At 40.5% G+C, this 21752-nt stretch overlaps 1 protein-coding gene across 3 annotated transcripts in view; it reads left to right on the forward strand.

Annotated features, from left to right (window-relative positions):
- The window catches only part of MAEA (macrophage erythroblast attacher, E3 ubiquitin ligase), a 47757-nt gene that overhangs the window by 5183 nt on the left and 20822 nt on the right, over positions 1 to 21752 (forward strand). For 2 of the 3 annotated variants that reach the window (XM_058024190.1, XM_058024188.1), the window contains exons 2-3: positions 12338 to 12520; positions 15977 to 16180. In XM_058024190.1, coding sequence (XP_057880173.1) covers positions 12413 to 12520; positions 15977 to 16180 — 312 coding nt within the window. In that variant the 5' untranslated portion in view covers positions 12338 to 12412. Of the gene's footprint in view, positions 1 to 2460; positions 2555 to 12337; positions 12521 to 15976; positions 16181 to 21752 lie in introns of all 3 variants that reach the window. The other variant, XM_058024189.1, reaches the window with a different exon arrangement.

Here is a 21752-nt window from a genome sequence, read left to right on the forward strand (position 1 = left end):
TTGCAATTGCTGGTTGCACCATACTTGGTTTGTAGTGTTTTCACAGGACAGTGCCCTGTGGTATTGTCAGTTTGGTTTGTGCATGTTTTCTGGTGCAGGAATAGTATGTGTGGTAGCTAGCACTTTGGGGTCTTTCAATGATACCATGAGACTTGATTTGAGTCTTAGCACAGTGAGTGTTTCTCAAGAGCTGGGAAAGAAGTAAAGATGAGCCCCAAACATTTCCTAGTACTGCAATAGGAGGAGAGTGCTTTGCTTGGTGTGCTCCCTAAGCTTCTTGCCATTGTGCCCCAAGTCAGTGGTTGCTGTGTAATCAGGAGTGTCCCTTTCAGGCTCACAGCCTTAGGGAAGTGCTGCTCTGGCAGATTGGCTGTAAGGGCACGCTGACAGCATCCATCAGTCCTTGTTCAGTCACAAAGCTGCCTGAGTTGTGCACTTGGCCTCCCACAAACTACAGCCTGAAGATACACTGTGTGGGAAGTATTTGCTAACCCAGAACGTGAAATATGTAACTGATTACTTACAATATGTGATATTTCATTTAAATAAAGCCATTTTTAAGATACTTTTATTTTGATAGTCAGTAATTTAACTACTTCACAACTTCTTTGGATTTACTTCAGCTTTTTCAAGAGCTCTGTGGATTAACTGGACTTGTAAACTAGTGAAAATGAAATTAAACCAGATGATACACTGAGTAGAACTTTGGTCGTTCATATATTCTGATATGGGTCTGCTGATTTGAATCAATAATGCCTAATTGTCTTACAAGAAATGCTGTGACTTTGGCTGGAATAGGTTGTTTTGGGAGCAGTTTGATTGGAAATGGGATCTCTAGCAGTATCATGCTGTCTGGGCTGTGCAAACACACAGAAGGACAACGACCTCTTTCATTTAAAGGGGTAAAGAGGTGGTGCTGGGATTAAAATGAGCAAATATTTGGAGAAGAGAGAAGGATCAAAACAAATGGAAGGACTTGCTCAGGACACAGACCTGCTGAGTGACCTTAGCTTTGCAGCTCAGCTTTGGCCAGGAAGCAGTGCTTAGGTTCTTGTCAGTACTCCAGTATTTCCACTGAAAGAAGAAAAGCAAAGACATTTCTTGTGAGGTGTAAGTCCAGGGTGGCAGCTTTAAACAAGTGCCTTGGAAAGGCCTCTGATGTGCTCAGGGTGGTTCTAGCCGGGGCTCTAAAATGGCTGTCAACCCCCTTCTGTAGGGATGTAAGACAATTGTTTGTAACTGTAATATCACTTTGTGAAGCACTTCATTTTCTTGTAGGAGGCCTTGTTCAAAAGTTGATCATACATTCAGAAATAAGTTCCTTGCAGTTTGTGTAACAGGATAATGTTCTGAAGGAGTGTGATTGCTTCTGTTGTAAGTATGTGTGTAGCAGATGGATAGCCCAAGAGTTTTTGCTGTTCATTCTCTCCTGTATTGAAGTAGCAGCTTTCAATAATGTAATGATGGTTTCTTGTGGGACACAGCTGCTCTGCAATACTCAGTACTGTGTTCCTGAGTTGTGAGACTGACTGCTGGGTAACTGAGGCAAGCTACTGGGCTTTACCCTTCCAAAACATGGAAACTGTTTGCAAAAAGAACTGCTTTTTAATAATCCAAATTACCTCCAACTGCTTTTAGGCTTATGAAATTACTTAATTTGGCTCTATATCTCTTCAAGATTTTATTTTAATGCTTTTCTCTAATTAACCTAACTCTAGACGTTATTTTAAGCCATCTATTCCTCAAATATACTACTACTCTTTTAAGTGTATTTTCCTTTTCTGATTTTGCCTAGAACAAGGAAAAACTATTACTGTTTTAAGGAATTTGTAAGAGCTACTCGTCAGAAGAGTTCACTGAAGAGGTGCTGATGCCATTTACATTTTGGATAAGTCCAGTGACAAATAGTGATGCTGACTCTGGTCTGAAGTAATCCAAGAATTGTTGAGGAAAAAATGAACTATATAAAAATGCAGAATTTCAGTAATTCTGCAAGGAAGTTCTTAATTGTTATTTCTTTGAGGGAAAATTTTCAGTAGTTTATTGTGCCCTGCCTCATTTTTCTATGGCATCATACATAGTAGATATCCTCTACTGTTCTGTTTCATTGAAGCAGTGAACATGGTGTTCTAATTTAGTCTCAAGAAAAGAGCTGAAGGTGTTTCTTGTGGGGTTTAGTTTTTCTCTTGACACAGTTTATTAAAACTCTCCAGGAGATGCTTAATTTTTCTAACAAGTTGTTATATTTCCTTGTTCTTGCCTAAAGTGGTGCTAAGTTGTCTTTGCTGCTAGTTTTGTGAAAGGCAATTTCATCACTGCACCTCTCTTGTTTTCCCTAGCTGGCTGGCCAGGCTAAATTTCATGTAGGGGCATTTGAAAAAGGCTTATTTCTATCTGAAAGTCTTCAGCAGAATTGTCTTGGAGACCTGTAGATTGATACAAATCTCTGGTGCTTTTCAGGTGTTGTAAGCTAACACAGTTGAGGAGAGGAAGCTCACCATTTTCCTGCCCCTTGAAAGGAGAGCATAGTTCTGTAATGGTTCCCCCCACCTAGGTAGGACTCTCTTGATTTTATATTTCTTGAAACTCTTTCTTTTTCTTCCTCCTGATTTTGTGACTTCATGTACTTGATAAGATTTTTACAAATCCATTTTTAATTCCCTCCTGCTCATGACTGAGTTAATTTGAAAAGATACACAATGTAGGTTTTTATGTTTTTAAAAGAACCACATTTTCTGTGGGAAGGAGTTTCTTTCAGCCAAGATAGTTTAACACTGAGGATGCACACAGAGATCTGTCAAGTCAGGATATACAGTTAAAAGTTCCCTCTGTAGGAATTTGTACCAGTTAGACCCAATTAACTACTTTATATCAAATACAGAAAGAAAATGGATGTTCTTTACAGAACTGCAAACCTGTGTAAATGATGTTTGTTTCTGTTGTCTATACTGTTTTCTATAAAAATTAGTTTTTAGAAACTTGGAAAATTCCTGTTAACAAGAGTCTGGAGAATATTTAATGATGTTATATAACCAAATACTTCTTCCTTCAATTTCTTCCTTCAGCTGACTTTTTTGAAGTCTCACTTTTACTCTGTAATTCTACACAACCCAATGATAGCTATACAAACTGTTTTTTACTTTTTTCTGCTACATCTGAATTAGTTTCATCCATGCAGTTACTGTGGGCTAGAAACATTTCGAATAATCTTGTGATCTGAAAGTGATTGTGTTTTAGTTTCCATTTTTATTTGGAGCTCCTTAGGGTTGAATCTATATAAGAAAAGGAATTTGGCCAGTGTTGTAGTGTGAGAACTGGTGTGCTGAAAGTCTAAGGTAAGGCTAAAGATTTGGGGGAGAATAAAGGCTTATGACATTTTTTTCAAATCTTCAGTCATAAAAGAAATTTGTAATTCAGTCTTTCAGTATTGGTCTGTACCAGTTAGAAAAACTTGTGGGCAGCATCAAGGTGGTATTTGGAATTTTTCACAGTGGCCATTAGACTTTGGCCTAACATCCTGCACCTCCAAAGGAGTAGACATGCACACATAACACTTGTTATAAAAAGCTTTTTATTTTGGGAGAAATCCCCTTCTCCTGTGTTGAGTCCTCCTCCTAATTCTCTGATAGATGCTGAAGTAGTCTGGGGATTTTGTTGGATAGCTGTGGAAGAAAGACAATGTAGAAGACTGTTTGCATGCTTCTACTTTAAGTAAAATTTTAGTGAGATTTTTAATATATGTAATTGATTTTTCCCTTCCAGCCAATGGCTTATTGATGCAGAAATAGTATCCTGACTAATCCAGTATGGAATAATGTACATCAGTTAATGTGACTTTTAAAAAGTGCATTCCATATAAAGATATTGGAGTTGTTTTGAAAAAACTGCAGTGGGCAGTGAGGTGGACTTGGTTGATAGTTTATTCATATTACTGGATGTTTTTTGGAGATAAGCTTTACCAGGAACTCTTCAAGAAGGACTGAAGTCCTTAGGCAGATAAGGAACTGGGCAAGATAAAAAACAAACATCAAGATTTAGTAGCCAGCTTCTCTAATGGAGCAAGATTGGTGTTAGGATTCTGCTGGCATCCTGGTGCTATTCAGCTGTTTGAACAGCCTGGAAGAAAATGTAAGTGCTGAGATGAAGCATTTTCCTTGATGCTACTGAGATAATTGAGGTATTACAGATGTAGCCAAAGTGTGAACCATTAGAGAAAAAATAGTGAGAGACTGAATGGGTGTTAAAATAAATTAAATTCAGTATAGATAAGTGCAGTGTGATACAGTTTTTAGGTATGGTGGAAAGAAAATTAATTCCAGTGTTAAATATATATATAATAACTGAGTTGGAAGTGATCATCATTGCTCAGTGGGATCTCAGGGCTCCTAGTGAATGCTTTGAGTTAGTGGCCAGGTTAATGGTAACAAACACAGGACAGAAGTGTTGGGAAAGGGAACAATGGAGAACTCTACACAGCTTAAAAGCCATGGTTTCTTCTTCTCTCAAGCAGGATGAGTTACTCTTAATTTCTCCCTTCTCTCATCCTGAGAAAGGGTTTAGCAGAACTGGAAAATGGCTACAGAGGGCAAGAATGATTAGAGAGATGGAACGTCTGTCTTCAAGGAATGGTTCAAAGAGTCTCTCCAATCTCCAGATACGTGAGAAGTATGTAGGAGAAGGTTCCCTTTTTTGCTTCCAAAACAAGAACAAAAGGGTTTCAAGTCAATTGTAAAGTCAAAGCTAAGAGTATTTCTTCACATAGTTGTGAGCCTGTGAAATATCTCCCAACAGGATGTTGCAGTGCTAAAACTCAGGTCAGCAGCAACCAGAGTTCATGAGTGAGAAACACCCTGTGGTGTTCAATTCCCATTATTAAATTCCCATCTCTGGCTCAAGAAGTCCAGTGAAACTTTGGGCTTAGTAACTTTGTTCTTGCCTTTTTTCAAGTGCCATCCTCTTTCTGGATATCCTCAGAGGAAAGATAGCGACCGAGAGGGGATTTTTGGTCTTATCTGGTATGGTCATTCCAATCTTCATATGGGAATGTATTTGATGTCTAAGTTAGCAGAGATGAATTCATTAAATTAAGGTAGGAGAGTACTCCTGCAGACTGTTAAATTCAGGCTTCTGCTCAAACCTTGGCTAACTTCAAAGCTGCTCTGAGTTGCTCAGAGTCCTGCCAAGTTCTGAAAGTTTTTGAGGGTGGAGATTGCATCACCTTTCTGGGCTGCTGTTCTAGTGCTTACCAAATCTTGTGATTGAAATATTTTTTGATGTCCAGCTGGAATTTTCTTTAGTGACAGTTGTCAGCTCAGCCTCCTTCCTTTTTGCTCTGTAACTCCGGAAGGCCTGGCTGGCTCTTATCTGTGACCTTCACCTTTTGGTGGCAGAAAGCTTTTATCAGATCGTGCTGCTTCCAGCTCCCAGAGCCTTCCCTTCTGCAAAGGAAACAAGCCTGCCCCTGTCAGCTTCTCTTGGACTTTGTTTTATCCTCCACTGGCATGGTGGCAGCCTTCTGGACTCCCTCCAGGTTGTCAGCATCTCTTTTTTAGTGGGAGGGGGGGAGTGACCTGAAAACCAGACTCAGTATTCCAGATGAGTCTGCATGAGTGCTGAGCATGAACAATCACTCCTCTCTACCCACTGCCTTTAGTCTTGCTAATGCAGCCTGGCATGGGGTTACCCTTCACTGCCATGAGAGCCTGTTGCTGGTTCATGTCCCACCTGCTGTCCATCAGGACCTCTGCATCTTTTCTTGCACTGGTGGTCCTAGCCAGTTATTCCACATCCAGTACTAAAGGCTGGAGTGGTTTTGTGCCAGATATTGGGCTCTGGTGTTTCCCTTGATTATGTTTCACAAAATTCTTGCTGTATTTCTCCAGTTTGTCATTGTTTCTGAATGGCAGCTCTGACACCCATTTATCAAGCACTCTACCAGTTTGCCCTCTATGTGTTCTGTAGTGCAGGTGGTTGAAGATGACATGTTTGTTGGAGTTGATAACATTCCTGGAGACAAGCAGTACTTGTCATGGGCCATCAGGAAGCTTTGGGACCACTGACCATTATTCTTAGAGCCTGAGTAGTCAGTCCCTGACCCATCTTGTGTTCAGCCATTGAGTCTATGTGTCCTGTTTGGCCACAAGTGAGACAATGTCAGAAACCTCACTGCTGTTGGCATAAAGGGCTGCTGTGTGCTCCTGCCATTCAGAGACAGTTCAGCACTGAAAGCAAACAATTTGTCAGCTTGATTTGCATGTGACAAATCTGGGCTGGTTGTTCCTAGTCACCTTTATAAGATTGGAAATGGTTGGGCTTTTTTGTTGTTTTTTTGTTTTTTCTGTAACTTTCACGAGAGCTGAGGTGAGGTGGACCAGCCTGTAGGTTTTGTGATCTTCCAGGTTCTCTTTTTGGAGTAGAGGCACAAAACTTGCTCTTTTCAGTCACAGACACCTTTTCTTGTTCACTGTGGCATTCCAGCAATGGTAGCAGGTTAACAGTGTCATCCAGGAGCTCTCTCCTTTCCTCCCTTCTGCTCCCATGTACCTGTGTACCTTCAGCTTGCTTTGGACTTCTTCCATGAGTGAGTAGCACCTCTCTGCCCAGACTTGCTGATACACCATCAGGAAGGCTTAGGAGCAGACCTTACCAGTAAAGACAGAGAAAGCATTTAGAAGGGAGACCCTGTTGTCCTTGGTAGTTGGGTCACAAACTCAATTCTGTAGATGCTTTTCATCTTCCTTAAGCTGCTGGTGTCTGTAAGGCCCTGGTAATTGCAATTTGAAGTCCAGCTGAATTAAGTGGATGTATATGCTGGCTGTGATGGTAATGAGAGCTGTATTTCTAGCTGTAGCTCTGAAGGTTTTTGTGGCTGGACAACTACAACACCTCTGCAAAGAAGAGCTCTCCACAGCTGATGTTTGTTTTATGTTGTACTCTCTCCCAAGCAGAGAGCCCTTCAGCAGTGTCTGTATTCAATTTGTTTGCAAACCCCAGGTGCTCAGTGAGTGACTGTGTCTGTTGTAGAAGCTGCAGGTGTGCAACAGGCTGAGGCTTCACCCCGTTCTCAAAATGCCATTCAGCTGCTTAATAGAATTCAAGGTGCTACAAGGAGCTTAAGTCCAGTCTGGATGTCTGACTTCCAACAACATAAATGCCATTGAGGTAGCAAAGCATTTGAAGCTTTGATCACTATAATTAATAAACTTCTATGAGGGGAAAATGGTGTGCATTCAGCTCTCCCTTTTCACATTGTTAAAGGCTGTATGGATGCTATGCTCTTATCACGGGTTTTCTAAAGGCATTTTTCTGTGAGTCTGTAGAGATAAGCAAGAGCTGAGGTGGGAGTGTGTTCAGCAGCTGGTTCTATATATTCCATTTATGGAGAGAGTACAAAGTGTGCACACGTAGATAAATTCAGAAAACCTTAAGAAGAGAAGGAAAATGAATCTCAGTAAAATCTTGATAATGAGTAAAAAAGCAATATGCATTGTAGGATGCTGTGTAAAGGATTAGCTGGTTTAGAATCATAGAAGGGTTTACTTTGAAGGGAACTTGGGGATAATTTAATTCCAGCATCCTTGCCATGTTCATTGAAGCAGGTTGCTGAAAGCCCCATCCAGGCTTTGAACACTTCCAGAGATGGGTCATCCACAGCTTCTCTGGATGACCTGTGTCAGGGCCTTTCCACCCTCACAGTAGAGAATTTTTTTCTCATATCTCATCTAACCCTGCCTCTGCCATTTTGAAGCCATTGCCCCTTGTCCTGTCACTCCATGCCCTTGTTGAAGTCCCTCTCCAGCTCTCTTGTAGCCCCTTTAGGTACTGGAAGGTGCCATAAGGTTTTCCCAGAGGCTTCTATTGTGCAGGCAGGACACCCCCAGCTGTCCCAGCCTGTCCCCACAGCAGAGGGGCTCAGCCCTCTGGTCTCCTTTGTGGCCTCTTTGGCCTTGCTCCAGCAGCTTCAGCTCCTGGTTTGAGCTGGGTGCAGCATTGCAGGTGGGGCTTCAGAAGAGCAGAGTACAGGGGCAAGATTGCCTCCCTTCACCAGCTGCTCACACTTGTTTTGATGCACTCCTGTATGCAGTTGGCTTAAAATTATTTATATTTCTTTAAATATTTATTTGCTGCCTGATAATTAACGCTTGAGAAGTGCATACAGTTTGCAAAACATCAGGTTGCAACATATGCAAGCATTTAATACTGGCTGGTGTTTTTTTATGTTTTTAATGTGTTTTCAAAAAACTCAAGAAAATGGAGTCACTTAGTAAGTGAATGGCTTGCTGAAAAATTTATTTTTATGAAAATATATTTAAATTCACTCTAAGGGTATTTCAAGTTACATTTGATATGGCTCATGAAAAGAAAGATTGTCTACAGTTGCCCAATGTGAATAGTTTTAGCCACTTCATGATTTGAGAACTCTGCCTTGCTTTGGTACCTTATTTGCATTCATGGGCAGGAAGAGGACTGTGTTTGGGCTGAAGGCCAGGTGGTAAACTTCACAGCTGAGTTCCCAAGTGTGCACTTACAAACTCCTCCTGACGTCCTTAGCTCTGCAGTTTTCTACTCCTTGCTCTGAGTGATCAACGTGTAGCTCTCCTGCAGTCCTTCCTGCTCTTCCACCAGTTCCAGCTTGTACACCCAGAACAATGCTCTTCTAAGTCTTGTCTCCACAGCTAGAGGTTGTTGGAGCATGTTCTGGGACAGCACACCACTTTTTTGGCTTTCTGAAAACAGTGAAGTAACTCCTGAAATGAAGAAAATATTTGTTTCAGGTTAATCAGTCATCTCTGCTTTTTTGTTAGTGTTTAGCACCTGGAAACAGCCACTATGGTTGCAGAAGCCTCCAGCCAAGCAGACTTTGCTTCACATCACAACAAAATTCTGATCTTGGAAAAACTTGTGTTACTGGAATTTTACCCCTTGTGTAGGTTGATCTAACTTCAGTCAAATTCCTTTTCACTAGGTTTAAGTTTGACCTGGTTTAGGACATGCTTAGGTTGAATATGTGTCTGCAGCTGTGGAAGCTGATGAACAAAAGGAGCAGAATCTATTTAGTGCCAGTGGATTTAAATGTGCTGCCCACTAATATTTTACAGCTCTCCTTTGTATCCTGTTGTATGCTCACCATATGAGCCAGCTGGGTGTGGCTTTTCAAGCTCTAACGAGTAGGACAAGTTGGTATTGTGCTTATACAGAGCCCATCCTGGTCAGTACTTGCTGCTGTATTTCAGATGTTCCAGTAGCTGATTCATTCCTTTTTCCTTAAGGTAATGCTTCCCTAGGCTGGGCTCTGTAGGTCACTCTTGTCTCTAAATCATGGTGTGGAATCCAGGTTTGGTCCCAGAGTGGTACTGGCAGCCAAGATTCCCAGTCTCTAATAGGTTTATGGCAATTAATGAGATATAAATCTTGCATCTGTCTCTTAGTCTAAAAACTTTGGTGTTCACAGTGTTCTAAAATGGTACCTGAAAATCAAGTGAACTGTAATTAAAAATGTTTAAAATTGCATTGTCCAGAGCACTTATATGTTCTCCTTTCATTAACTTTCATTATGGGTGGAAAGAAATGCTCCTGTTGGTGCAGTGCCTGTAACTTGTGAAGGGTTCTGCAGCAAAGCGAGCCAGTGCTGAGTCTTTTGGCATGTTGGAGCTGTAGGAGTAATAAAAGAACCAGCAGATCAAGATGCAAATTCAAGATAAAATCCTGCTGTGTAAGGAATGTAGTTCTAAATTTTGGCATTCACAGACTCTGTCTCTGTAAAGTAAGTGTAAAATCTGTACCTAGATATGATTCACAAATATTCTCATGAAAACTGCTGGCTCTAGAATAAGAAACAACTGCCTGTGCAAATTACAAAAATCTCTGGTAAAGTGTATTTACTGTCAGCTCCAGTTATGCAAATAATTTCATTGTACCTTTAATTTCCCTTGTTATGACACATTAAATTATGTTTCTCAATATGTTTACTTTTGTTTACTTTCAGAGTATATAGTGGAAACATTTCAACTCAGTCTCTTCCACAGAAGACATTCAGATTGTTTTTATGGTAGGGGAAAAAAAAGATAAGATTCAAGACTTATTGCACCTAGACATTCTAAATGATATATAGTGTTAGCAGCTGAAATTGAAAGTTCAATTGTTCTAAATGTCATATGAACACAAAGTGTGCCAGAACTCTGCATGCTGAAGAGACAGCACAGGAAATGGGTGCTGTTACTGCTCGTGAGCGCAGATAAGGAACTAGGCAAAAGGGAGATTAAACACAGACTTTTTTCCCAACTGACTAGATCTGTGTCCAGCTGACTGCTCAAAATTTAACAAAAGCACTTGCTGTACTAAAAAAGGTACCTCAAATTAATAGTAGCTTATGAAAGTCTTTATTGATGCAGATTTTCAGTGTGGCGTGGAAAGCTGATTAGCAAAATACTTACAGAAATATTTTTTGGTGAACAGTAAGAAAGATGCAGTGGGGCAAAGGAAGGGAAGAAGTTATCTTAATGCTGTCTGGCATCAGGTCTTAGAGCTGGAAATAAGTTTCATGTTCAAAAACATGACATGTCAAAATAATGGCCTCCTAGAGCATTCATTTTATCTGTGGATCTTTAAAATATTTCATATATTTTGTGTAAATGGAAAAAAGAAAAGAGGGTTGGAGATGGAGTGTTGTTACACAGGCAACTAAGTAGGTGCTGAAGCCTATAATTTGTCATGGTTTATGTGGCTTGAGTTTTGGTGGGTGTACTGCTGGGATTTTAGGGTAGAATGTATAAGGAAAAGAATTGTTTTGGCTCGGTGCCTTCTGTGGTGGTCTTGTCCTGTCACTTGTTTAGGTTTAGTTTGAGATCCCAGGAACCCTTAAATAGATCATTTCAGTCCTTACAAGAGGAGCCCTTTCATATCTTATCAGGATTGTCCTTGTCTTTCATTACTACTACAAAGAAGCACAGCCTTTTGTAGGCAATGCAAGTCTTGGAAGGCAAATGCTTTGGCTCATCTTCCTTCCTCTGAACCAAACTGTTCTCTGATGGGGAATTGCAGTGCTGCTGCAGGAACCTCTCTGCTGATAGAGCCCACAAGGGCTGTGGCCCCTGGGGATACTTCCTTGCATGCAGATAATTAGAAAGAGGAAAACTGAGCCCTTGATGTAATTGATTAGAAGTTATATGCTTGAAAGATTTGTAATCAAACATATACGTGATATGTAGCAAACAGAGCCCTGATTTGTGCTTCCTGTTTTACCTTTAACATAGATAATCTGATTGCTATCCAAATTATGCCTTTGATTAATGGAAAAGCAATCAAGATTATCATAACTACCTGAAAGAACTTCTCATGGACTTTTAAAAGATTAAAGATATGGCTGAATTAAGTGTATAGCACTGGAATGTCTTTAAAAATTCCTGTTTCTGTGAAGTAATAGAACTTCCTGTGTAAATTGCTTTTGCTGCCACTGTAGTGGAAGCAGTTTAACACTTCCTGTAAGCTTTCCCCAAATCATTCCCCAGGCTGACTGCTTCCATCCATGTGTCCCTAATGGCCATCAGCAGCAGGTTTCATTCAGCTGTTCCACAAAGGTGTGGGACAGGTAGGACAGGAGAGCTCCAAGACTGGCAAATCTCTTAACTCAGGAATGGAGCATTAGAGGAAATTAACCACTTTAGTCATACATTTTAGGCTTTTATCTCTTAAAATTTACATGGGGTTTCTCTTGGAATTCCTTATAATTCTTGTATATACAAAGTATATACTACTTTTTAGTATCACTTCCTAAAAAGTAGTCTTTCATGGGTAGAGGTATGTAGGAGACTTGTTGGATTTCCTGAATGACTGTTGGTGTACTGTGTATAAATTTTTCAGTAGCCAGTATGCATTATACATGCTTTCTCTCAAAGGTAACTTTCTCTTTTTTAATGAATTAGAGAAGAGAAGAAATGTAAAATTAGAAAGTCAGAGTCTGAAGAGTGATCTCTCAGTTGTGATTTAACTTGCAGCTTTCCTTTTGTAGGTACAGATTTGTTTTTATATTCTGTCGTCCCTGGATTGTTTCCATCAATGCTTCCTACAGCCAAAGCAGGATAGGTGAATCTGGTATCAGACAAGAAACTGCAGCATTTTTCCTGTTGTTTTTTCATAATCTTTGAAGTGTGAGCTCCTTGCTGAGAGAACTTAAACAAGGGTTTCAGTATGGGAACTGAAGTTCAGTCAATGAGCTCTAGTCCCCTGGAACCAAGGTGCTCTTTGGGCTGCATCAGATGAAATCATCAGTGTTTGTAAGCTGTGGAGGAGCTGACTTGTTAAACACAGCAATCCTGATGAGCTGCTGTTTGTGCTGCAGGTGCCGTATGAGACCCTGAACAAGCGGTTCCGCGCTGCCCAGAAGAACATCGACCGCGAGACCAGCCACGTGAGCATGGTGGTGGCCGAGCTGGAGAAGACGCTCAGCAGCTGTCCCGCCGTGGACTCTGTCGTCAGTCTGCTCGATGGGGTTGTGGAGAAGCTCAGCGTTCTGAAACGCAAGGTGGGTGCTGGTCTGCCTTCGGTGCTGTGCTGTTTGCTTGGGTTTTCTTCTCAAGGCACAGGCATTCCTGGATCTTTAAAATGAAACTTTGCTTCGCTGTGCTTCAGAAACACAATTTGGTGGTCCTTGTCTAAGTAGAACAAAACGAACTTCTGTTGAGAGGTAAAATTAATAGATATCTGTAGTCCTGGAAAGGACTTTCTTTACTAACAGAAAAGAAATAGTAGCAAAATGAATTGATTTGTACAATTCCTGCTTGCCTAATGGAAAGGTTTGTGTAATTGAATAAATTGATCACTGGAATAGCAAAACAGGTAGAAGATGAAGCTGAAAAATGGGAAACCCCCAGTGCAGGAATAGTTGTATGCAGTGTTGAGACTTCTCTGCAGAAGAAAGTGCAAGTTTGTCCTGGATTGTTACTTGAATATTTTTACAAACACTCAACTTGCAATTTGAAAGATTCCTAGGGAATATTAAGAGCCTTTTAAACAAAATTTGGCAGGATAACCTACTTCTAGCTGTTAAGCTTGAACAAAATACAACCAGCCTTTCATGCTTTTACCACATCTTTCTTAGAAAAAGATGTATACGTTCTCAGAAAAAGAAGCATAAGCCATCCTTATTTTGGATAGGAATATTACTCATCCCTAGAGTCATCAGAACACTTACTTGAAACAAGTCTTGCAGAAAAATGGAAATAGCTCTGTCGCCTGACTTGAGAGCAGTGCTTCTCCAAAAATAAATAGATGAAACATAAAAGCAGAGTCATTTCATTGAAACTTAAATGAAATAACCAACAGATATAAATCTTGTGACAGTACTATGTGAAGCATCAAAATACCTTGGAGGTTTGCAACATGAAAATAATGCTGTCATATGTGTTGATTTGGGGTTTTCTGCTTGAACAACTTAGGTGTTGAAAAGCTGTTCTGCTGAAGGCTTGATAAATTAATTGCTCTTTTCATCCTTGGCTTGTGAGACTTAAAGAGGTCTTAAAGGATATGTTTTCTTCACTTCTCTGTTACTTACAGAAAAATAGGAGCTATTTCTGACAGAGGTGTTGTATCTTGCTGGTAGGTGTGTAGTAATGATGTGGAGGAGTAAAAGTTATTTACTTGTTAAAGCTTTGCTGACTGTGGGGGTGTGTCTGAAGGCATTGCTGAGTGTTTTGGGTGCAAAGCTCCATTTTAGATTAATTGCTCATTTGTTTTTGACTGCCTGAAAAGACTCTGGGGAATCTTATAGCTACTCGGAAAGAACAAAAGGCCAAAAAAATTATTTAACAGTAAAAGTCCTCTGAAATACAAAGGTCTTGTTTCTGCTCCAAACCCTCAGCTCCCAACTGTCTTCTCTATAATCTCTGCCCCAAGCAAAATTATTGTTTTCTTTAGAGCCTTTGGACCCATGTGGGATCTCTGTTGCCTCCTGTGTTTAGACAAGGATCTCATGAACTGCTGAGATGGCCATAATAGAATTGGATGGTTCCTTTATTTAACACCTTACTCACTCTTGAAAGAGAGCTTTAAAACACAGCAGGTTTCTTAGGTTCTGAATATGATCCTGGGGAAACCTAGGCCTTTGTGTTCTCCCTTTTGTATCCTGTTTAAAATGCTTGTTCCCTCAAGTTCTGTTAACATCCAGCAGGGCAAGTCCAGATAGACTTGCTTCAGAGGGTTTTGAAAAGAATCTGCAGCCTTTCTGAACATACTAGAAGGATCAAAAAGCCAGCAAGAGCTGTATAAGTCCAGATACAAAGCCATATAAGAAGAGCCCTTTGGAAGCAGAAGGGGTCTAACCTTTGTGCCTGGCTGCCTTGAGTTCTTAGTTGTATTCAGAATATTTCTCAAGGTTGCCTTCACATCTGATAATACTACAGATATCTAAAAAGTGAAAGTGTGTTTTGTCTTGAGTTAGTATTTGCCTGCTGCATAGGAAGAGACCCAGTTTATAACTCAAACAAAATACTTGTCACCAAACTCTGTTACAAAGTAAAGCTCGAGTCAGCAGCACAAGTAACTCCAACTTCAGTAATAAAAATAACTTATGCTAGAGATGTTTACATGGATGTTAAGAGACTCTTGTATGGCGACTAGTGTTTCAGATACTTGAATTTGGTATCAAGGGCCAGATCAGAGTCAGGCTTAACTGGGGGGAAGAGGGGAAGAAGCTCAGTGAGCTTTCCTTGCAAGTTTTCTCTCATTTAACTTTGCTTTTCAAATGCTGATCCTTCCAGAAGAAGTCGATGGGTAGGCATGGTAAATGCAATTAGAGCCAACCTGTGCTTCCAGAGCTGGAGCTGTATCATGTATGATACTACAGTTTGAGTTCTGGAAAGGTCTCTGTGTCAGCATGGAGTGCAGAGTGGGCTGCCAAAAGCCTGCCAGGTTCTGCCTCTGCCTTGCAGCTGCCAGAGCTGTGCAGTCATTCCAACACAAGGCAGCAGGTTTAAAGTCACCACAGGGCAGCCTAACGTGCAGTTGCATCACCAGTGATGTATTGCAGATGGGAAAGGTACTAACCATCCTCTGCTGGTTTGCCTTTACCTTAGCAGGCACATTAAAGTTCTGCCAGCTCTCTGGAGTTCTGTAGCCTGACCTGGCCCAGAATTGTCCCATGCTGTGTACTGAGTCAGCTGGCTTGGAATCATGGCTCTAAGGGTGAAGGAAAGCAACTGAGCTGAGTGTTTTGGTTTTAATTAAAAATATTGTGGCAATACCTTGAGGGATTGGTGGGTGTTTTTTTGCTGGGTATGCCAATATGTTGGTTTTAAATCATCAATCTATTTTCTTTGGACAAATGTGTTTTCCTAAGTAAAGCTCCTTAACAAGGGATGCACGTTCCCACAGTAGCAGAGTTATATATAAAATAATACCAGTTTAACAAAACTGATGATTTTGAAAAACTGCTTTCAGATCCTTCAATTACAGGTGCCAAGAGGCCAACCATTTGTATAATTTCCATTATTGCATGACTGATGAAAATGGCTCCAGTGTATTAGAAGTAATGTGGGTTTACTCTGCATCACTCCTGAGTAGAACTAATCCAGCAGGACAGCTGCTGGAGGAAGAGGCCATGCATGGGTTAGAGGTGGAAATTTTGCCTTTCAACTGTTTGGATCAGATTACTCCAAACCTTCACAAAGCTCTTTGCAGGCTATTACAGCAGTTGCTGCCATAGTTGATATGTTTCTGGTTTTGGATAAACTGCAAATTAAGCAGAAAAATGCATATATTCATAGTGTCAAATAGATCAAAACTTACTTGTGTGCCAGAATACCTCCGAACCGGACCAGCCATGCAGAAGCTTATGCACTGCCATAGGCAATATCTCTAAACAAAGGAGACACTACTGGGAGTAGCTGTATAACACATAAAGAACGCTTACAAGCAATGGCTGTGTTTTGCTTTAAGAGGAGGTGGAAGGCATGCAGCCCTTACTGCTGGCTTTTCCTTTCAGGCCGTGGAGTCCATCCAGGCCGAAGATGAGAGCGCCAAGCTGTGCAAGCGCAGGATCGAGCACCTGAAGGAGCACAGCAGCGACCAGCCCGCCGCCGCCAACATGTGGAAGAAGAAGCGCATGGACCGCATGATGGTGGAGCACCTGCTGCGCTGCGGCTACTACAACACAGCCGTGAAGCTGGCCAGGCAGAGCGGCATCGAGGTGAGGCCACACAGCTAACAGTGGCAGCAGAGAGCAAGCTGGGAGATGGGAGCAAGCTGCTTAACCTCAGAGCAGCTATTGTTATCTATTGGTGTGCCTTCCTGCCTAATGTTTATCTCTTAGCATTTTAAGCTTGAGTTTGTTCTCCTTCCTTGGCATAAATTGTGTTTTAATGCATTAAATAAGTCAAAATTGAAGGCATCGTTTTTAGTCGCAAATTAAATACTTTTGGATAAACACCTTTCTCTGTTAAAACTCAGATTAATTCTCAAATGTCATACAAAATTTCTTGTTAGAGGCCTTTAGGCTGCTGATTAAGCAGGTGCTGGAGCTTCCCATCTGTCTAGGCCCACTCAGCTGATACGTGTAGGTGACCAGACTGAGCAGAACAGCATTTGCTGATTGCAGGAACAACTGTTCTATTGTATCATCCTACTGTTTAATGCACTGAGAGAAAGGCTGGCTTTTACTTGGGAAAAGAAATTTTGATACAATTTGGGTTTTTTAGTAGCCATTATATCTTGCATGATCCTAAGAACATTTTGCTGGTTTGCAAATCACTGTTTTGTGATTGTTGCTTTCCTTCTCACTGGTGAGCTAGTTGGTTTTGCTTGGGCTCACAGTGGGTTATGAAGTGTTTGCAGTTTGTGTACCTTGGTGTAGCTATTTTATGCAGACCAGTGAATCCTGATTGTGGTCCTGTGACAGCCAGGAGGACATGAAAACTGATTTTTCAAGAATTTGCTTTTTGTCTAGAGAAATCATGTTTTGCAGATTTTAGGTAGCCTTTGCTATTTGATCCTGAGTGGTCCTTGAATCTTGTTTTGATATGCCTGATTGCAGAAGGTATGCAACTCTTCTAGTTAAAATCTTACTCTAATAAAGATGCTGAAAGTTGAATTCTCTTACATGAATTATGTACTTTGCCTTTCTTAGATGGAATAGTTGAACACATCTCTCTCATTTTGTTGGGGAAAAAATATATTTTTTACTGATGTCAAATTAGAGCATATGTACTTGTTCTTTGTTGTGTAACAGGGACCTATTTGTCATGTGTCTCTTATTCCTCGGCTGCTTTGCTGTCTAATCCTGTTCAGCCAGCAGCAATTTCAGTAAATGCCAAATAGGAAATAGCATGTAGAGGCTGAATAGAAGTGAGAGGGGAAGTGGGTTACAAAGTATTAATAGGAAATAGTCCTGAACAAATCAACTGAAGAGGCTGTTGTGCCTCACTAGTGAAGTAGCCCGTGCATGTGAGTCAGAAATAGCCAAGGCAGTGAGCTGGGATAACTGCAGCTTGACTGCTCAGCAGCTCTCCCACTGCTGGTAGCTGTTTCCCTCTGTTCTGAGCAGGAGCTCATCTCTGCTGAATCATCATGTTACTGCACCTACTAGGTCTGCTGAAAAAGCACTATGGAAATATTTTCACTTTCCTAGCAAGCTCTGTTATGCCTGATTAAGTAATGCTCACCTTTGGTTTGGCCATGAGCGTGGAAGTCTTCATGACATACTGCAAGACCCTGTGGTGAAAACATCATACTTAAAGCTTTCCATTCTGTTTGTTGAATAGAAAATTTTGTGTTGAAAAGCAAGTTCTAAATAAGATTATTTACCTTCTGTCTGCAAGTCTAACTCTTTAATTTACATAACATCAGAGTAATAACACAGAACACAGTTGCATGTTGAATGCAGTGAGGCCTTTTTTGTTCTAGTTCACTCAAATTATGCATTTTAGTTAGTGTTATGGTTTGTTTTGGCTTAATGAAGATAAGACTTCCCTCAGTTTCCCTGATTTGCACTTGGTCTGACTGTATGGCAATCTTCTTTGTGAACAGCTTTTATACAGAGTATGATTCTGGGACATGTTTGTTACACAGAATTTGTGGTTTTGTTGGTTTAGTAAGGCAGCAGCTTTGTTTCTTTTTGTTCCTTTCTTGCTAAAGGATGTGAGCATTGAAATGTTCTCTAATGCTTCCAAAATACCATTTTATTCTCTCATGCCAAGTAATCTTTGTTTACTGTGGTCTCATCTGGAATTCTGATTAATGTCCCCACCACCACTCTTGTCTTGATTTTGTTACGACTGGGTAGACATTATACCCTAAGTAAGAACCTGAAAAAAGTTCTGTTATTGTTCAGCTTGTCCAGCAGCCAGAGGTGAGGTGGGTGCACAAGATAAGCATGGCCCGGTGATGTTCTCTGGTGGCAAAGACAATTGAGCAGCACTCTGGGTTGCCCTGGGGTCAGCAGCAGCAGAAGGGAGGTCTCCAGCCCCTGGACTCACCCTGCTTAGAGCCAGTGGAGTGCTGTACCAGTGCTGGGCTCCCCAGCAGGCACAAGGACCTGTGGGCTCTCCCTGTGCTTGGGGATGCTCAAACCCCACTGGAAGGGGAAAGATCCCAAATAACCTGTTAGAGGTGACCCTGCTTTGAGCAGGGAGACTACACAAGTTCAGAGATCTGAACCTCAACCATTCTGTGACTGTTCCTGTGCTTGTGGGGCACATGGCTGAGGTGCCCTTTGCTGCTCCTTGGGGAGGCTGAAGGAAGCAGCTTTTTCAGTTCAGTTGTAGCTTGGGGATCCCAGTTAAACACTTTCCAGGAGCTGTTAGACCAGTCCTGGGAGCGAGTCTCAGCCTGCCTGGTTGAATTTCTTGTGTGGCTCCTGAACGTGAGAGACCTGCAGAGCTGCCAAGGTGCTCCATGGGTGAAGCAGGTCAGAAAGGATTCTGCTTCAGTGACCAAAGGGAAACCATTAAATCACCCCAGTGTTTGGGCAAACTGTCAGCTGTGTGCTATTGGCAAAGATTGACTGTGTGCCACAGTGTACAATTCCAGTAGGTTTTGATGGCCTGTGACAAATTCTGGGCTATTTTCTAAATTAATTACCTCCATAGGAATGATAGGCTATCAAGTCTTGTAATAGAAGATAAGTGCTTAAAAACCATGATTATAAAATAGGAAGCAAACAGAATGGAAAGCAATGCTGGATGTAAAAAATTACAGGGAAATTTTAAATATCAGAGTTAAGAACTTGCTCAAGTAAGGAATAACTGGGCATAAGGCATTTATACAGCATGAAGTTATGGCAATATAAGAAATAAATTCCAAACATTAAATATTTGTTATATGTCTTTAAAGAAAAGTAATGCTATTTGGGAAAGTAAACCAGAATGTAAGATTAAAATAAAAGCTGAGAGTCAAAGACAGACATGTTTGTGCCAAAGTAAATACGAGGTAGAGGGGATTCTATTGTGGACTTTTTTCTTGATGTCTTCTGGCTCCATAATGATGTGAAAAACAGTTTGGGTTGAAGATACAAACTAAATGTTATGGGGTTTTTTGTTGCATATGAATAAAACTCATCAGTATAGGCTTATTAGAATAAATAGAATCAGAATAAGGTCATTATTGCAGTGTAATACCACATCAATATAAAAATGCCTATTTTCATCTGCAGATTCATATTTTCAGCTAGCTGGCAACGTTGTCTGTTGACTTCAACTTTGTTATTTCATGTTTTGTTATACTGCTGTCTCATTCCTATGCCATTAATTGATATGCAAATCTAGTTTAGGAAGAGTGTGTTCCAGTAGGAAGTTAGTTTCTGTTTGTAGATAAATTTTATAATTAAGCTATGTATATGGTACTTAGTGTACTGTTTCTGGAGGTGGTGGGGTTTAAAATTGTATTTGTTTTTCCAGCCCTTTCCTTAATAGGCTAGGAAGAAAAAATAAACATGTAAAGTATCTTTATATTCTTTGCTTAATTATGTATAGCTGTAGTGATTTTTGCCTGTAGGACTGAAAACAAACCCAGATTCTGAAGCTTCCAGTCTCCCTTATCATATGCTGTAAATCCTCTTTCCATCTTTGCTTAGCTTATTTTAGTAAAAGGCTGTATCTCCTTGCCTTACTGCTCAAGCTGTACAAAAGCTGAACAAGTGGCAATGGTTTTTCTGTGAAGGATATCATAAATTCAACCTAATTCTTGGTGTGTTGGGGCAGGGAGCAAATAATTCAAAAATCTGTAATCCACTGAGGAACAGAAGAGTTACTGCACTCTGGGCAGGGTGGGCAGTGACACTGGAATGTGGACAGTTAAATGCTTGAGTTGAAAAAACTCTTAAATGACTTAAAAGTTGTTAATTTCACCTTAAATCAGGGATTGTGTATATCAATTAAAATTCTGCCAATTAATGTTCTTAGATCAGTAATTAAGTACATGCATCATCCCTCAAGAAACTTAATTAGCCCTTTGCATTCATACCACAGTGTGCTTTTTGCTTTTGAGAGCTGAGGGGGAAATGAGTATTCCATTGACTTAAGGAGTTTGGTCTAGACATATGGCCATTGTCATCCCTGATTGGTATTAGAAGGGCTTCTTGACACTTCAGGTATTGACAATGGACACAGTCCCAAAAAGAGAGTCATTTTCCTGAAGTGGGAGTTCAGGTCTCCAGTTATGTCAGTGGTTTCCCTCCTGAGCTGAACTTCTATATCTGTGGTAATGGTTGTTCACTGGAGAATGTCAAAACAGGGCAGATACTGAAAAGCCATTCTACAAGTGTTGGTCTTTCAAAGTAGTAAATACATTTATTTTAAAAAAATTAATTTTGTTTAAATAAGGAATAGTAGTCATTGGAAAAACTGATTATCTTCCATTCTTCTCTCCCTCCCTTTTGGTCCAGTTATTCTTTTTTACTGCATCATTGCAGCTTCAGTTTTTGTAAAGCTGTTTTTGGAGGGATTAGCCTAACTAGAAAAGATACCTGCTACAAATTCAAGCATGTTCCACTCTCTTAATTTTGTTACAGAAAGCTGTGAAATCTTATTTGATGTCCTGTGGTATAAGAGAAACTTGAATTCCTAAAGTCAAGCTTCATGGCTTTTGACCAAATATCTGATCCCTTCTTTTTCCTATTCTATATCATGTTCCTATTTTCAACCCCAAAGCTGAATGTTCTTTCCTTGCTTTAGAAAAGTGTTCTCAGCACTGTGATATGGATCCTTCAGCTGACACCTCAGTAGAATACTGCTGAAGGATTTCTGTCTGCTACAGGGCAAAATCTTCCTGAAGCTGCTCCTTTTGAAGTAATCCATCCCCTGAAAAACTGTTTCTGCTTGATAACTCTCTCAGAAAATGGGAGATGGAAAATAACCTGCACATTTGAGATCACAAAAAGGAGCAGTATTAAGTCTTAACTCAAAAAGTTAAAAGCTGAATAAACACATTTTTTAACAATCATACAGATGTACCTTTAGAAATCCTCCTTGTTAAGATGCATAGTCTGAGAATGGCTTGTAGGCAAACACACACGTATGTATTAAAGTAATTAATCAGAACACATTTATATTCATAACACTTCAATTTCAAATAGGTAAATAATATTCATCATAATGCTTGAATGTATTATTTACTTTGCTGTCACGCAGAACACAGCCAAGCTGCAGGCTGAATGGTAAAAGGTGCCTTTTGCCAGGAGCTATTTGTGTCCCTCTCCTGTGACTTGCTGTTCCCCCCCAGGAGATGTTCCAGGAAAACTCTGTGTGAAGGAACTCCTAAACTGGCAG

The sequence above is a fragment of the Melospiza georgiana genome, chromosome 5 (genome assembly GCF_028018845.1).
Source record: "Melospiza georgiana isolate bMelGeo1 chromosome 5, bMelGeo1.pri, whole genome shotgun sequence".
Taxonomy (NCBI): Eukaryota; Metazoa; Chordata; class Aves; order Passeriformes; family Passerellidae; genus Melospiza; species Melospiza georgiana.